Source organism: Melopsittacus undulatus, chromosome 1 (assembly GCF_012275295.1).
Source record: "Melopsittacus undulatus isolate bMelUnd1 chromosome 1, bMelUnd1.mat.Z, whole genome shotgun sequence".
Classification (NCBI taxonomy): domain Eukaryota; kingdom Metazoa; phylum Chordata; class Aves; order Psittaciformes; family Psittaculidae; genus Melopsittacus; species Melopsittacus undulatus.
Genome location: NC_047527.1, coordinates 145,942,662 through 145,961,081, shown reverse-complemented (window position 1 = coordinate 145,961,081; position 18,420 = coordinate 145,942,662). Strand labels below are relative to the sequence as shown.

The following is an 18,420-nucleotide window of genomic DNA, read 5'->3' as shown; positions in this document are numbered from 1 at the left end:
TTCTCCAGCAAACTGTGCTCGTAAGTGAACATCCCAAAGATCCTAATGTGAGCCCCTGCACTCAGTCTTCCTTCAAAACTGCAGGACTCCTCCTACATCAAATGATTACAGCTGAGGCTTCTTTGTTCCATTCAACCCAAACCCACAAGTATGAGGAGCTACAGGTAAGCCAGCACCACTCCTGCCTCTACACATCCCCTTACAAAACATCTGGAAGGTATTGCATAGCGCCAGCCAGCTCAAGCCTAGAGAGGAAACATCTTTCTCACAGGTCCCAAAGGACTTGCTTTCTGTGCTGGGTCTGTGAGAGTAACAAAGAAAGAACAAGGAGAGAGAAAAAGCTGACAAACCCTCCCCATCTCTCACCATGTCTTCACCTCATCTCCTCACCTCACACATTGGCTTTCTCAGGTTTGGAAGAAAGGGTCTTGCTGCTGGTAAACAAAGGCACTGAGGCAGCTTGGTGATGTGCATGGCTTTGGCACAAGAAATACTCCTCACCAAACAAGGGGTCAGGGAAGAACACCCAAGCATAGCCTGCGCTGGGCTGGACAGCCTGAAGAGGTGACAAACATTTCCTTCATCTCCCAAAGCCTCTCCTATCTACTGGGCCTTTGCAGGAAAAGGGGTCTCTGGCACAGCTGGCCCATGTTAGGGCACAGCTGGATGGAATCCATGGGGTGATGTCTGGTAGTGATGGGCCAGGAGGGAAACACCCAGCATATGGTGTGAAGAGGCAGAAGAGTGACTGAAAGGAGCAGACTTGAAGTAGAAAGGCAGGAAACTTAGAAATCCTTGAGGCCACAGTTAATTTGCAGAGTGGAAACACATTGTTTAGAGGAAATATGACGTTAGTCATAATTAAATACACAGTGATGTATACACCTAAAAGCATGTATTAACAATTTCCAAAACAAGACAAAATATCCCCCATGCTTCCTGCTTTTGCTTGGCTTGGGTGACCCTACCATGTTGTTCCTTGCCTCCCTGAATCCCACAGTGAGGTACTGGGGGCTGGTGTATTTGGGATACTTCTGTTGCCTCCAGAGGACAAGCTGTAGAGCTGTGGAAGTTCTGTGCAAGGCATCTGGATATGCTGAAAGCCAGTACATTGGAATTATTGGTACTTTCCATACCAACTCCATAGCACCAGGCAGAGTTGATCAAGTGTCCTGCAATGGACTTCCTACAGCATTCTACAGGAGTAGTGTGATTTCCAGCAGAAAAGCAGCTATCTCCAAAGAATATGATATACTAACCTGCCCATGTGACACCTTATACTTACCTTTCATTCCTCTGCCTCTCTAAAACTGGCTGGGTTCAGGCTATGTCAAATACTGTCTGAAAAACACTCCTGCTAGTATTTGTTCTATGACAAAGCAGTTTATTAACACAAGAAAACCCAGTTCAATACCTGTTCCAGATTCTACTTGGCAGGTTCAAAAAGGTTGCTCGCATACACCAGTTGGAAAACATTTAAACAGCCAAGATTTAGACTTGCCAGTACTCCTGGGAAGGAGTCGGAGCAGACCGGAAGGGCAGGAATTCTGTGGGAGTTGGGATAAGGTCACAAATGCCACCACACTTGCATTGAAAACTTTGAAATAGGAGAGGGAGACAGCTGAGGGCTCTAGGACAGGATCACAGCCTGTAGTCGCTGGCAGGATTTCACAGGGCTTGAAGACTGAAAGAGTGGGGGAAAAAAACCAGTTGAGACAGAATCACTTCAGCTCAGGCAATAGGAACTGCAAATGAAAGACAATGGGAACTAACAGGAATGATTAAGAGCTCCAATATTTTATTGGCAAGTTCAACATCTGGTTAAACAATATGCATTTGAAGCTTGATCCGGTAGGTCTTGTATGCAAACCATGACAGCACCTCAGCAAACTCAAAGGGCTGGAGGAAAAGCCATTTGAATGCTACAGGCTCTCAGGAGCAGGACAGAGAGCAGTATGCAAGCAGGTTAGCTGGGAGGAAAGGGAGGGGGGTGGAGGAGAGTGGGGGCTACACAGCTCTAGACAGCTGCCTTCCCTAGCTCCAATTAACCAGCTAATTTCCCCAGGCACTCTCTATAGAAACAAGCTTCTCCAGAGAGTGATTCACTGCACAATGTTACACTGCTGCTCTACAGTGCTCCCGTGAATTTATTCTTCATTCCTCAGAGGAATACTGTTCTCGCCACCAATGCAGAGTGCACCCAGGGAAACGTGGTGGCTAATTTTGATGCCTGTAAATGGGGAGTGTAAGTCTGTTTCCTTTGCCCTCCCTCCCTAGCTACGTGTTGTGAATTAGTGGTATTCACCCCATATTCACAGCTGAAGAGTTTGTTAAGAAACAGCTCCTCTTGTGCTGTCATACACAGCAGATACACACACAGCAGATAACTAATTTCATTCCAGTCCCAGATTGGAATGAAATGGGATCACAGATTCCAATCCCATTTTACCACAAACCCACTCTTTTCCCTTCATATGTCATCAGATCTACCCAGGCAATGTCCATCACATTGATAAAGAAGTCCCTGTGAATGCTTGGTAAGGTGTCCATTTGTGTAGGCAAGTGCATGAGCTGCCTGCACAGATCTGCTGCCAAACTACATATTTCAACCCATTGAAGTCAATAGGAGAGTTTTTACTGATTTAAACAAAGGAGTAGCTTTAAATGAATTTCACATGCTGAATCCATTCACATATCAAGTTCCAGTTGCTCCTAAATCTGACTGATTGGGGAAAATAACACAGAGTCTTACCTTCTCTGCTTATAAGTAACTGACTGAACTGTAGTCAGCTTTTGAATGAACACTATTTACCCAAAGGAAAACTTCCTTCCCCATCAATATTGACTGGCTGTAATTCTGTATCCATTCACAACCTCTATGTGTCCTGCTTTAAAATTGCCCAAGTAATCACATGAAAGAGAAATGGTGGTTCTGTGTTTAAAAGAACAACTGCATAGGCTGAAGTCTGCTGCTATATTAATATAGCACCAACAGATGTTGTAATTAGAAAGTAAAAGGCAGACAAAGGAACTGTTAACAGTTTTGTGCACTATTAAGGCTTCTAAACCTAAAATGCTTCTTTAGGGAAGTGATAATGTCATCATATGTGACCTTGGGACTACTATGAAATGCCTCACAGGTGTCCTGGGTCTCACTGGGGTAATTTTCTTCCTAGTAGTTGGTATGGATTTGTGTTTTGGATTTGTGCTGGACATGTCCTTGATAACTCAGGGATGTTTTTGTTATTGCTGAGCAGCACGTACACACACCCGAGTCCCTTTGTGCTTCTCACACATCCCACCAAGTGAGTGGGCTGGGGGTACACAAGGAGTTGGGAGGGGACATAGCTGGGCCAGCTGATCCCAACTGACCCAAGGGGTATCCCAGACCACAAGATATCATGCTCAGCAATAAAAGGTGCTGGGAAAAAGAAGGAAGAGGTGGATGTTTGGGGTGATGGTGTTTTGTCTTCCCAAAGCCCTGCTCTCCCGGAGATTGCCAAGCACCTGCTGACCATAGGAAGAGGTGAATATATTCCTTGTTTTGCTTTGCTGGCATGCACAGCTTTTGCTTTGCTTATTAGACTGCCTTCATGCCAACCCACAAATTTTCTCACTCTTGCTCTTCTGATTATCTCCTCCATTCCACCAGGGGAGAGTGCAAATGGCTGTGTGGGGCTTAGTTGCCAGCTAGGGTTAAACCACAACATAACTGCATGGCTATATTTGCAAATCACTCCATTTTCTATAGTCCTATTCTAATTTTATCACTATTTCTAAGTGATTTTACTGTTTCCAGGAGCGCACTAGTTATCTTCTTCCTTCAAAGTTGGATGTATATCATTTCTTGCAGTCATCCACTCGCATGCTGAATTAGATACAGAACACAAATGAAGGACAGTAATATGCTGCTTCCAGAAAAGTATTTAAACTCAGTAGAAAGCAGCCATGTGATGCATTAGTTTAATGTACTGTTCTCATTTCTGCACTGTTCTCATTTCTGCTGGGAAAAGATTTCTATGTTGGCACAGGGCACCACTGAAATTGAGTGAACTCAACATGGCATCTATCAAGAGACAAGGTATTTCTTCTGTTCTGGTTTGATTCTATTTGAAGGTAGATGATTTCCAATGTGAAAAAAAACCCCACCCAAACAAGAAAAACACCAACAAAACCCCCTAAACAGGCACAACAATTAAGTAGAGCAAACACGTAGAACAATGCAGGGTATCTGGAAGAAAAGGTTGGGACGGTAGTGGCCCAAGTTCTGCAGATCAGGTAAAGAGGTGGAAAACCACCTACAACATCATTCTAGCTAATGCTTCTTTCTAGGTAATACTATTAAATGAGACATACCTCACTGTATGATATGTCAGGGAGGAGATGAGGACTCAGGAGGGAAAATCATATCTAGTGTTTGCAGTCCTCCAGTATCTGCTCTCAGGGACATTTCCAGCCAAGTCACAGGAAAGCTTTCTGCTAGGTTCCTACCTGCCTGGAAGGACAGCAATGCATTGGAGCAAGGTAATGTCACTTTGTATTGGCGCAAATCAGAAGGCACAGGGTACAGCCCAGACTCTCCAGCCCACCCAGAGAGCCTAGGAATCACAGCTAGGCAACAAGAAGGTAATGAATCAGAAACAGCAACTGCCTGATGGCGACAGTGAGCTCTAGCCCTACAGCTTTCCCTTCTGCCATGTTCCTCCTTCCCTAAGAGCAGTCTCAGGAACGGATTCTCTCTGGCTGTTCACAGTGCTGTTGGATCTCCTCAGCAAGGTCAAGACACCGCAAAATTCGCCACTTCTCAGCAGCCAACTCTTCCTTGGATACCTGCCCCAGCAGTTTTTTGGCAAAAAGGTTCTGATCCTGCATGAAAAGGCCCACAGCTGACCTCGGGGCTTGAGGGAAGTTCTCCAGGCAACCACTTGTGAAACAGAAGTTGATTTTCTTCTCACGTCTCATCCCTGGTCCCCTTTCTTCAATCCAAGTCAGAGGTCTAGTGTGGAGGAACAAAGAAAGAGTATTTATGAAGAAACGGGATCAACAGTTCTAGTTCTAGTTGCACAAAATGCCCTAATAAATGCACCATTTCAATCACTGCATATTCAGGTAACATTTTCTCACCAACATGCCTAGTCACTGCAGAGCTGAATACCAGGTAACAGTCTTTTAACTCTGCCACTGCTTCATGCCATGACTTTCAGCCCACCATCTGAGTTCTCTCTGTAGCTTTGATGTCCCTCTGCACAAAGTGAAGCCAGCAATGTCTAGCCATCTCACAGGGATGAGGGAAATTTAATCTGCTTGTTTGTGGACTTGGATGAAAAGTGCACCTAAACATCCAAATATTTTGTGTGATTCAATCACAGCTAAATTCACAAGGCCCTCAGTGTCCAGTTATTCCTCCTGCAAGAATAAATTTGGGTGAACCAGCTGCTTCCATGCAAGCTGAACACCACCCTTTACAATGAACTGAACCGATGGCAAGTTCACCTATGCACACACTAGCATCCATGCTCTCCAAGCTTTTCAAATACATTCCTTTCTCTTCACTGGGAGCACCAAGTTGATCCTAGAGATTACACCACAAAATGTCAATTTTACCTGTTTCAGCTACATTGACTCTCAAGCAGGTCTTAATCAAAGTCCTGTTTCAAGTCAACATGAGAAAGTCTCCAGGCCAAGCACTGGTGGTGTTGGCTATTGACTGGCAGAGCTCACAGGTCCTCGCAATTTCCTCCCCAACTTCCTAGTTTGGCTGAGGAGAGAGGAACCATGGCACATGCTGCCCCATTTCAGGGACTTAAATTGCAAATGCGTACAGAGGCTTTGAGGAATGGTCCTCAACACAAGCCACAGCCACAATCCTCCCTTCCTGCTCTTTTGTCAGCTGCCTAAAACATGCCATTACCTTTCTGCAGCTCATTCATCAGCACTCCCTACTGCCTGTGTTTAGAGGATGCACATTATTTTTCTTATTTGGTTATTGATGGCCCTTCCACAGTCCTTTATGACCCATTTTACTCTGCCACTCACATATTATGAGGGCATCAACAACATGGAAGAATAAACTCTGCCTTCAAGTAGTGCCCATTAAATCCTCAACATCATTAGACCTAAAAAGAAAGTCCTTGTCAATCTACCCTGAATGCATTCTGCAGCGCACTCAGCTAAATGATTCTGCACCTCATCTTTTATGCTTTAGGATCCAGTTTTTATGTTCACATCATTGTATCAATTATTCTTCACAAATTAAGCATGGCCAGATGAACCTGACGGGATAGAGTAACACAACTGGAGAAAAAAAAGAAGAGACCAAATCACAGCCTGCAAAGTTCACAGGGAAAAATCCTCAGAGGATAATAAATGCAAAGACACCTCATGTTTCAGGAAATCTCAAGGCTACATCACTGCAGGCCAGAAGGGTGCTTGAGGACCATATCACTCGGTGTCTTCTGTGTCCTCATCCTCCTTCCGTGAGGTGCCGAATGTTGACCTCGGTCAGAGGCAGGCTGCTGAGCAAGCTGGGTTTTGCTCCAACTCAACAGAGCTGGTTCTATGTTCTTATGATAACAAACAACTACAGAGGGTTCAGGCCACTGTTATTCAAAGCTGCTTTATCTCAGGTAGACAGGTATGAAGAAACCACGGGGCAGCCATAGACAAAGATCTCCACCATGCAATAGTGGAGAGACCATGATATGATCTAAAACAGGCAGTGTCAATGGAGGGTCACCTCCCTGGGGTGACCTAGTGCACACACACAGCAGTGATCAGGCTCAAGCTATGCTTCCTTCTGCTCTAGCTTGGGGAAGCCACTGAACCAGAAGCACAATCATGCAGAGAGGGCAGAATTTAATCAAAGTGATTAAAATGACTGATTTAGATCAGTGGGCAGGAAAATGTTGGGTTTAGAAATAGACCTGCCTTCTTCCGCAAGCAGATTTTTAGTTATTTTCCCAAAGACAGGTCCATTTTACTTGATTGGTAGCCAGAACATATTAATTTTTTAATTAACAACAACTTCTACACTAAAATGAATCCCTCTTCTCCTATAAAAATACACATGCTGCAAGTCTCACATGATTTAAGCAACTTTGTAGCTTAAGAAACAGGTTTGTATTTTATGTCAGAAAACTGTGAAGGGATGCTGCTCTTCAAAAAATAACTTCCTCATTTTCATTAAAGATTTGTACAAAGTACTATGGAGGAAGTTAGTTATTTAGAAATGTTACTTACAGGAAACAAATCCAGCATTTTTGGTAGCTGAATAAAGTCACACAAAATATGTTGGACAGTTAAAGACGACAAAGAAAGTTTAACCAAACAGTAACAAACCACTTTTATACTAACTTCTTAAAAGCAAGCACTATCTGCTTTGAAGAAACCATCCTGACTTTCCGTGGTTGTTCTGTGTTTCCAGATTGCTGACTGGTAAAGCTCTCCTAGCTATATTTTACTCAGTGATTGGAAGAGGCTTTCTGCTTTTCTGATTCTCTTGTTTCCTCAAATAATGAGTGGCTCTAGTTGGACTGTGCTAGCTCAATAAACCAAAATGAGGCAAGCAATCTTTGTGCCTGCAGAAGAATTAAGCTGGTTTCATGCTTGAAAGAATTCTGAGTCCACTCACCTTAATGTTTTATGTAGCAGCTTCCGCAGAAAGCAGTTATTACATGCTTTTTTATGGATGTTCAATTTGAAGCTATTTGATTAGACTTTGGAAGCTTAGATCTCAATAAAAACATCATTTCAAATGCTTATTGTCAGATTATGTGTTCAGAAAACGTTTAAAACTCTCATGCTTTGAGAATGCCAGTAATTTTTATTTATCATACAATCAAAAGGAGCTACCTTACCTTGGATGGGAATTAGACAATTAGACCCTACCCCTAGTTAACATCAAAAGAGACACTGCCCAAATAATTTTCTCTCCAGCTTGCACTGAAAATTCGTATCTGACATTTACTGAATCCAAGCTCCATAATCCTAGGACAGGAACTGCAGTCCCAAACCAGCCGTGCTGTCAGTGGAGGTTTGGCTTTCCTTGGATTGCTCAATGTTTTATCACAGAGAGGCTGTCAGCTCAACTCTCTTGGAAACAGAACAGAGGCAGAGGTCATCTCTCAGATAGCTGGGTGTCAGGCGTTAACATGCACCTCCAAAATCCACCCGGAGACAGACGAGCAGCCAGCGCGGGCTGTGCAGCAGAGGCAGACTATAGCCTTTGTACAAATCCCTGCTTAACAAGCAGAACACAGACTCCTGCATTCTGCACCTGCTGTATTTTCCAAGGTAAAAAATAGGCTGAATTAACCTGATTTCTCAGGGTTAGTGCATTCGTATCATTCGAAAAAGGATGAGAGAGCTCTGAGGGAAGGTGCAGACCTGTCCCGTCCTTCAGCACAATAAAGGTTGGGCAAATTAGAGCTGTAACACCACCACCATTACTGCTGGGCCATAACTTCATTTGATAGAGAGTGGGCCAAATTCTCTACTGCTGTAACTCCATTGACGTCAACGGGGGAAGGTCAGCAGGAAATATGGCCCTGCCACCGAACAGAATACAGGAACGCTATGTAACTTTCCAGCCAGCGTAAATTATCCCACAGGCATAAAGCTGACTGCCCCCGAGGTCATTAAAATGCTCATGGTGACAAAACACACACTGCCCCACACCAACAGTAGTGGGTATCAGTGCAGAGTGGTGGAGAGCAGGAAAAAACCCCAGTAATCTGGAAATGGGTTTGTATCTAGCAAATATTTGTGTCAACTAAGGACTAGTAGGAGACAGGACAGCCAGGGAAATGTTTAAACCACCCACTAGTTCCACCTGCTGGAATTAGTTCAAACCTCACTCTATAGATCTTTACAGCTACTTCAATTACTGGCAGATTGCTAGGAGGGTAAACAGAGCTTTTATACGGAGTTCTGGCCTCTCAGAACTGCGTTTTTAAAGGCATTGGAAATGATGTTTTCTATAAAAAGAGAGGAAGATTGCTAAGACAAGATGCTAATCCCACAATAAACTGCAGTGGGCTTTGTAGGACTGGCTGGTGAAATGCTTAATTAGGCCCATAGTGAAACCAACAGTTCAGGTGAGCCCTGATTATTCACTCCCTGCATAGCTGGTCCTTCAGGTTATTCATTTTTAACTAAAAGCTTCCATAAAATTCCTGAAGAAGCAAGCATTAAGTTTGGTGGATTTTCTTTTCTGTTGTTTTGATTGCTTCTTTTTGGGGTGGTTTTGTTGCTTTGGGGGGTTTGGTTTTTGTTTTGTTTTGGGTTTTTTGTTGTTTTAAGTGTTCTAGCAGTATATGTGCAGTACAAAGGGTACTTTATTACACAGACAGGCCAGAACATTTTCCCATATGGTCTTATTTTCCCTTGCTCTCCTGAGTCTTCTCATATGCCTTTTGTCATATGCCTATGAGGAGGTCATCTCTCTCAAAGGCATAGCATGCTATATGGAAAAACAGGAAAACAGGAGTGAAGGGAAAGGAATAAACTGTTCCACCACCATTCCTACCTCCTAGGAAATGTATAGACCTTGGGTAACTTCTCTGTACATCTTCATGTCAGATTATTACCCAGTTGCACCTATAGCATGCAGTAAACTGTCATCATAAGTAACTTCAACCTATCTGAGGGACACAAACTTCAGGCAGATGGCCCAGAATGACAAAACCTAGGAGTTTCCAGTGAAAGACTACACCACCAGACTTCAGACCGAGTTCAGTACTCAATCCACAGTATAAAACACTGGTGACTTACTTCATGGTCACATAGTATTTTAAAATACACTGTTTTGTAGCATTAAAAATATACTATTTGATAACAAGGCTATTGTTATCATATAAAAGGAAGGTCAAACGTTATTATAAAATGCATCATCAAAAGAGTTTTCTGCAAGGAAGTCATAGTGCAATGACTGGAAAAAATGACAAGTAATCCTGGTTGCTGGATTCTCACCCATGCAACAGAAGACAAAAAGAAGAAAATCAAAAAGACAAGAAAGGGAAACAGACAGTCCTATTCAGGAAGAATCAAGGAAACCTCAGTACTGCAGATCAGGCATTAATCAAAAGCAAACTTGGCATGTTAGCATGTCAGCAGCTTTTATACCTCTGCTCAAACTGCCTGATTTTCTCTTAACTTCCAGCTAGTACTGCCTACTAGCACAGCATTGTAGTGCTGTAAGTTAAGTATTACAGACAGTGCACCACCTTTTCAAACAGCTGGAGCTTTTCGGTGTTTAAAGAAAGATTAGCTTTACAGCTAGAATGTCTGATGCCTAACTTTCAGGCCTGTTTGTCTTGTACACTTTCATGCTGACATCTACCCATTCCATTTCCACAAGAGGAAGAGAGGATGCAGATCTCCTGCAGATGACACCTGAGGAGCCTGCCTGCCATGCCCATTTACTTACTTCTTGTTTGCTGTCTGCAAGTGAACAGTCATTCTGGAATAATTCTTATCCTTCTGCTTTTCTCTGGTGGCAGAGGTAACAGTGAGGTCTCCAAAGAGGTCAATCAGCCAAGTCAGTCGGGCAATTCCACTGAAAGCTGGGAATCCTGTTTTGTTTTCATCAAGGACACTACCTGGCAACACAGCAACAGAAAGTCTTGAGAAATGGGAAAGAGAATAATGCCCTCTACACAGGAAAGCATGAAGAAACTGCAGTGTTGCAGGCTTAGAGACTAGGGTGTAGAAAGGCCGTGAGTGGATAGACTGAGCAGGAAAGTCAACAAACACAGTCAACCTTGAAATCAGTTGGTAAGGTATGAGAGGAGGCTGCACAAAGTACTTATACAACAAACCTTTCAGGATGTGTTGTAGACAAGAAGTTATATTCAACTGTTGGATTCAACAAGGGAATAAAGTAGGGAGAAAACAATACCTTGAAAGCCTCTCCCAGCTCTTCCAGGGCCAAACACCAGTAGCGAAAACAAAGTCCCCACTAGAAATTGGGACACTTCCTCAGAGCTGATTCTCTTCTCTGAGACAAATATGAATGAGAAATGGTGGTCACTACCACCAAAGTACAGAAGGGGTGAGGAAGTATCCTCTCCTCCATACAACAAGGCACGGGCTTGCATTCTTCACCAAATAGCAGAAAGAGATAAGCAAATCAACAATCCATAGAAGACAAAGGTGCATAGAAGGCAAAGGTGCTTTCCAGACAGCTCTGCATTTTCATGGGAATATCCAGAACTGATACCTGTGTCTCTAGTCAGTTATAGGCAGACTCTCATCTAAAAGGACTGAAGGAAGCCTAGAAGGACTGGCATCCCTGTGGAGCAGTCAGACAAATCCAGATGGACTTCAATTCCCTCACAGGTACTGACCTGTGAAATGCAATGTTCCCTTCACCAGGTCTTTCCCAGCCACCTCTTTTTTCAGCTGCTTGTACTCTTCAGTCAGAAGTTCAATGTGCTCCACGTGAAGTACTTTATCTGCCATGCAGAACAAAACAACAAACACACAGAAAACCCACCAAAAATCAGGACTCACCAAAGAAAAGCTTTCTGAGTGAATCAAAGGCTTGTCTAAGCAATAAGGGCTTCACCAGCCACCCACGGGAACTCACTTATAAATGTTCTCATGCATGGCTGGTAGAACCATGTCAGAAAGAAAACCAAACAAGGGCCCTGCTCTGAGACATCAATCTGGGTTAAGGATTTTCCAGGACACAACAAATATAGAGACTACAGGAACAGTAGCCACTATGTTTAACAGAAACTCTGTAATGAAACCCAATACCCAAACTAAAGCTGAAACATGAGTCTTCAAAGTAAAAGATTAATTCTTGGCCTCTTTCCCCTCACATTTCCTTGTTCTGCATTTCTTTCCTACTACCCTGTGAGGAAAAAAAAAGGAGCAAAAAAATATAATACTCAGACCCAGATTGTAACAATATGTTAAGATAACCTCCCTCCGCTGCAATTAATGGGATGACTTTGCAATAGAGGCTATCCGATACACACTGAATGTGGCCCTCATTCAGTACGTGTGTTTCTGGAACGTTTCCAGGAGAGACAATTTAGGCTGCTGACAGTAACTGCTGCTGCTTCAAGAGAAAAGGCATAAATTCTGCTCAATGGGAAGCTATTTGGTGAGCAAGAAGGCAGTTAAGTGGTGATGGCACAAGGAAACAACAAAGCAGAAATGCTGTACCCCCAGTGCTATAGGACAAAAGTCACACAGGAGATTTTTAAGAAGTAGTGGTTTATTGGAGTATTGTGTGTGCAGTTCTGGTGTCCTCAACATAAAAAGGACATGGAACTGTTGGAACAAGCCCAGAGGAGGCCACGAGGATGATCAGGGGACTGGAGCACCTCCCATATGAGGGGCTGAGAAAGTTGGGGCTGTGCAGGCTGAAGAAGAGAAGGCTGCATGGAGACCTCATAGCAGCCTTCCAGTATCTGAAGGGGGCCTATAGGGATGTTGGGGAGGGACTATTCATTAGGGAATGTAGTGATAGGACAAGGGGTAATGGGTTAAAACTTAAACAGGGGAAGTTTAGACTGGATATAAGGAAGAAATTCTTTACTGTAAGGGTGGTGAGGCACTGGAATGGGTTGCCCAGGGAAGTTGTGAATGCTCCATCCCTGGCAGTGTTCAAGGCCAAGTTGGACAGAGCCTTGGGTGATATGGTTTAGTGTGAGATGTCCCTGCCCATGGCAGGGGGGTTGGAACTGGATGATCTCAAGGTCCTTTCCAACCCTAACTACTCTATGATTCTAAATGATGCAGCTTGTCCAAAGGGTTTGAATTGTGCTCCTGCCAAGCACTGTTCTTTTCCTTGCCGCCCTATACATCCCCATTGATCTCAGCTGAACTGCCAGCTCCTGACCCTTGGCACAGCAGGGATGGGACACACTTTCCAGAAATAAAGAGATTTTGTCTTTCAGACAGGGTTGTCTTGCTGGCCTACCATAGCATGAACAGCTGTGTGTGACCAGCACATCACAAATACTAGAAGTTACGGGAGCTGTTTCCAGTTTATTTTCAGGGAGAAAGAACAGCAAAGGGCACAAGTCAAATGGCTACACTAATTAAGTGCTTTACTATCAGTGTGACAGATGTTTCCTTCTCTAACTGCATTGTTAGTGTCACAGAGACCAGTGCTTTTGTGAAGGCAAATGTAGCTTACTCTTTGCAATGACATCTGTGTGTTTGTTTTTTCATTACACACAACTTAAATCCCGGATTGACACATCTCTGAGACAAGCATACTCCCTTGTATGTTATGACTAAGAGTAGACTGGAGCCCTGTGAGCTTGATGCTTTTGGTGCTACCCAACAGGTAATACTGCTTACACCCTTGAGAACATATGCATTACCTTTCTGCTCAGCCATCTCACAGAGCTCATGGGCTGCCTTAGCAGACAAAGCCATGGGATACTCAACGAGGACATGTTTCCCAGCTTCTAGAAACATTCTGAAAGGGATACAAGATCAGTCTTTAAAAAGAATAACATCATAATCCTCCCTCCGCACTGTGCAAGCTGCTTCTCCTTCCCACCGTCAGCCCCCTGCGGAGAAATGAACAATGCAGAGTAACAGAAACCAACTGCAAGTTTCCTAGCAAGGACTGTGTGTGGCTACATTACACATTTAAACACAAGGAGAGCTGGGTTTTAATTCTTTTTCCATAGAATCCCCTCACTCACCTATAGCAAGTCACTAAAATGCCACAGCGTTGAGCACTGAGATTTCTAACTTCCAGACACTTGAGTGGCTGGAGTGGGGCACCAGAGTGCCTTTTGTCTATACTATCTGTGAGGGAAGTCTTTGAATCCTGGTTTTAGCTGCCTGTCCACCGAACACAGGCTTAGAGGTATGCAATTTGAGTTACCTGGGAAATGAGTGCATCTTAAATCATATTCTCTTCTAAGGCTTATTGGGTGCTCTAGGGAACTCACTATCTTTTGCTTCAGGCTTCTAATCTGGCAGTCTCCAGTGTCCTCTCCTGCAATAGCTTTACACAGCCCCTCTATGCTTCTAAATTACAGGGGAAAGGGTAGGAAAGAGGGGAAAAAAACCACTTCAAAATACCTGATGGTTTCTTCATGGCTTCTGTTCTCTGTGCTGATGAAGGCTGCATGGATCTCTTTGCTTCTTAGAGCATCTTCCAGGCTAATCTGCTTGACCTCATTAATATTGCCAAAGCTTCTCCTGTGTATTTAGCATAAATACAACCAGAGCATAACTGTCACAGTCCATTCTCCCCAACTGCATGTAGTGCAACAGCACGTAGAAATTGCTCCATGGATGGCTGTCTCACTGAGCTCAACCAGGGTAGAACAAAGGCAGCTTGTTACCCAGGGAGATCATGAGCACTTACAGGCAGAAGTGGCGTGCACAAAAGAACAAAACAGATGGGCCAGTGCATAGGTGGTGGTATCAATACAGAAACTGTCCTGCTATTGAAGTGGAAAGTGCTTTCTGATTAGTTTTGTTGTTCTGTTTTTTAATAAGCATCATTACAAAAGAACCATTTTAAAAGAGTGACTATAAGGAAGACATTGCTCCTCTGGGAGAACTTCTCCCCACTGTGCTGGATAATACGGGCCAAGCACCTGAGCTGACAGGGCCACATGCAACTACAACAAGTATGGACAAGAAGGAGAGGGACAAAGCAGATGTTTGGCTATGATGGCACACACCCCATGCCAGAGCTAAGGGAAAGGCCTTGGCCACCACCCTGAGCAATCTCCACCTGAAACATGTACAACCCCCCCCAAAGGAATTTTACGTCAGTAAAGACTGGAGCAGACACCTTGATAGTGTTAGGCCAGATGACAGAGGGCATGAGGGTAAGCCACAAGCAAAGACAAATAACGTTTGCATGTGATTGGAACGCAAAGAGCAAGACAACATATCCAAGCAAGCTGTCTGTGAATATGTGAACTGTGCATTTTGACAGCACTGTTTCTCAACAGAAGGAGTGAAAACCCTATCTTGAGTGTTGTTTGAGGCTAGCTGTAGCACTAGCAAAGGCATCAAGGAACCAAGAGTCTATTTGGCAGGGAAATAGACTGGATGACCTAATGGGTCCTCTCAGTCTCAAACAAACAACCCTGACTGCATGATTTAAATATAGCTGGAAAAATACATCCACAGTCAGAGATTCATACATGTACTGCTTAACTATTTAAAACCTTGATGTTATGGGGCAGGGAGTCTAGTGGGAATGCTCAGAGGGAGATGTACACTAAATTTCCATGTCTTCAAGCTAGTGAGAAAACCTCTGGCTCTCTAAGAAACAACTTTACTGTAGGTACTAAATGAAGGGATTTTCTTTAAAAACACTATAGGTTCAGTACCTGGTCAAAAAGAAAATAATTAGAATTTTATGATGAAGTTTTATTATTAGGAATGTTACAAACTTCTGTTTTTGTAAAACACACAATTTTTAAACTGTAAAACTTCTTACGTCTTTTAAACATCTCTACAAATGTCATGCAAACATCAGTTCATTAGAGTAACTATTGTCTATACCACTCTGAACCTAGGGGAAATCTCAGTTAGACAGAACTGCGCTTCCCTTTACCACACAGATCCTACAGCATGAACATCTCCCAGCTTTTACTTTAGCAATTTGTGCAAGGTATCTCACTAAGGTAATCCATTAGTTCCCTCTTGCAAAGCTTTCTGTGCTCATTTCCTAGCTGCCACTCAGAATGACAGGCATATTTGCATACACTTTCCCTGTTCAGACAGCCTTAATTATAAGAGAAATATAAGACTTCAGATATTCATCCCCTGCCCTCTCAAATAGTCCTCCTCATGGAAAGGCATGTGCACCAGAAGAAGGAATCATTACAACACACATATTAAACATGCTAAGATGACATATCTAACCTGGACACAAATCCAAAGAGTTTCAGGTGCTCAGAAGGGCTGGAAGGCATCGGATTCATCAAGTCCCGGATTCGTGCTAAGCCAGCAATTCCAACTCCAACCACCACTGTCCCAAACATTTTGTTAATCTGGCCAAAGGGAAAAAAAAAGCAACATTTATTGTCTTTTAGTGGGGAGAGAAGCATTTGGGAAGAGAGAAGGGAGGATGGCTTACTCTTAAACCCTGCTTTCATACAGCCAAACCTTATTCAGATGTCAGCAACCAGCTAACAGAGATGTGATGCTACAGTCTACTGAGCTCACTCGCATCCCATTGAGATGTGGTCAAATGGTTCAGACTGTCATAGGGCTGGTCTTGAGACTTGTATTTAACAGCTATGATATCACAGCTCCAGCACAAAGTTCTTCCTTTCTGTGAATAGAAGGCAGACTTCAAAAGTGAGACATTCTGCTATTTATATCACCATTTCCATGCTGGAAAGGAGCCAAAAAGTTCTACCAACCCAGCAGAGCTTTATATAAATCCTGCTGACTTCCTGAGAGTCTGCAGCCCAGCCTGCCCTGGGCTAACACACCAACATTCATAGTGCACGGCAGCATAGCTGAAATACCTCGAGACAGGAAGCAAAGAGCATCTTTTCTTCCCCTGTGTAACCACTGGCATGTCCTACAACGTTAAGATGCAACCAACCATCTGATAATTTGGTCAAGATGTCGGTTTGACATTTCCATGCAAGAAGAAAGCTCTCCTATCCCTTTAATGACAAGCAGGCATGTCTTCAAGATTTACATCTCCCAGAAGTGCATTCCTGCCACAATTGCATCATAGGGAGGACGAGCCAGGAACTGCACTTGCTGGACCATTGATAATAAATTCTCCTGTTGGATTTATGATTTGCCATTGATCTGCAGAAGCACTAGGCAATTGCTGTAACCTTTCAAACCTGCACTGTTCCACCACCCTGAGGACTAGCAACACTTTGTACAGTAATTTTAAGATTTACAGGAAAGTCATCCTAAAAACCAAGCCAAGTCAGCCCCACTGTATTTTTTGTTCCTTCCATACTACTACAGCATCCCTTCAAACTCTGTTTCTTCTGTTTCAGTGTTCTCCTTCCTGCCACTGCCAATCCCTTCACCCACGTGAACTCTTTCAATCAGTTCCACTACCTGGCTGCAGCCTTTCTAATCCTCCTAAGACTTAAATGGATAAAAGGACAACCCCACTTCACTCCTCCTTGTGCCTCTTGCCTGACAAGATCACAGTGCAGCAGCACAGCTGTAAGAGACCGTTCTGGCAGTGTTAGAGGTTGACAGCTGCTAAGAAATTACATCAACTGACACCAACAGAGAAGTTCATCAAAGAAACCACATGTCATTTGGATTTTGTTTTATTATGAACTCCTGACTATGCAGATATTCCTGTCAATGTTGAACTCTGCTTTCTTATACATGCAAAAGGGTACCAGGATAAAACACACAGCAGCGTGTTTAATATAGAAGAAGTGAGTGATATTGGAAGAGTTTTTTCGGGGGATTGCAGTGACATGTCATTACCAAATATCTGAGGTACACTGTGACGGCACATTGCAAAAGAAACGTGTAAAAGCCCTCCTTGTAAAAGAAGGAAAGAGAGATGTGTAAGGCTGAGAGCAAGAGACATAAGCACACAACCCATTTTCACTTCCATCACAGGCAGAGCCCTGGTCTGGGCTTAACTTTCTCTATGGCCAAAGAGACATGAGTGTTGCAGAATGATCTTAGCTGGAAGAAACTCCTTGAGGTCACCCAATCCAAACCCCACTGAGTCACACCAGGGTCACACCAAGTTCTGACTGACCCCACAGTGACAGATTGGAATCTGGCAACCTCCCAGGGCCCCTGATGCAGCCTTTGACCATCCTCATAGCAAGAACTTCTTAGTATCTACTTCTTAGTAGTAGTAGTATCTAACTTCTTAGTATCTACTCAGAATTCCCTTGATGCTTTTTGCCATTTCAGTGCAACAAGCTACACTCTTGCTAATGTAGTCAAGGACAAGGTTAGCCTTTTCTTTGCCAGAAGAGAATGCTGTGGGCTGAGGTTCAACTTGTCCACTAGCCTCTGCAGGGCATTTTCTGACTTTCCAGCCAGGCAGTCCTCAACCTGATGCACAGGGTTATTCCTCCTGGACAAGGGACTGCATGTTTGCTTCTGCTGAACTTCAGGATGCTCCTGTCTGCGGTTTCTCCAGCCTCCCCAGGCATCAGCTGTGCACTGACCATTCCCCCCAGTTTGATTTCATCCACAGACTTGCCAAAGCTGCACTCCATCCTATCGTCCAGGAGGCTAATACATTTAACAGTACTTGCCCTTTTCCAGTCACCAGAAACCTCTCCTGATTGCCCACTGGCTTCACAGTGACATCAACCAAGTCCTTCTTGGATGTACCTTGTCTGGTGCCAGGGGCTGCTGTACATTCAATTAGCTCAAGAGCTCTATCACTGTCTTCCACTACTGTGGGTAATGCTAAATTCCTACAGACAACTGTTAGCAGACTCAGAACCCCAGGAA

General features: G+C 43.7%; 1 protein-coding gene across 8 annotated transcripts in view; it reads right to left on the bottom strand.

Moving 5' to 3' along the window:
- Nucleotides 1-1,776: 1,776 nt before the first annotated feature.
- The window catches only part of BLVRA (biliverdin reductase A), a 46,513-nt gene continuing 29,869 nt past the window's right edge, over nt 1,777-18,420 (bottom strand). For 6 of the 8 annotated variants that reach the window (XM_031047152.2, XM_031047154.2, XM_031047153.2 and 3 more), the window contains 6 exons: nt 15,868-15,995; nt 14,059-14,178; nt 13,344-13,441; nt 11,346-11,453; nt 10,427-10,598; nt 1,777-4,996 (listed from right to left, as the gene is read on the bottom strand). In XM_031047152.2, the coding sequence (XP_030903012.2) occupies nt 4,723-4,996; nt 10,427-10,598; nt 11,346-11,453; nt 13,344-13,441; nt 14,059-14,178; nt 15,868-15,995 (900 nt within the window). In that variant the 3' untranslated portion in view covers nt 1,777-4,722. Of the gene's footprint in view, nt 4,997-10,426; nt 10,599-11,345; nt 11,454-13,343; nt 13,442-14,058; nt 14,179-15,867; nt 15,996-16,110; nt 16,130-18,420 lie in introns of those variants that run through there. The other 2 variants (XM_031047156.2, XM_005146968.4) reach the window with 2 other exon arrangements.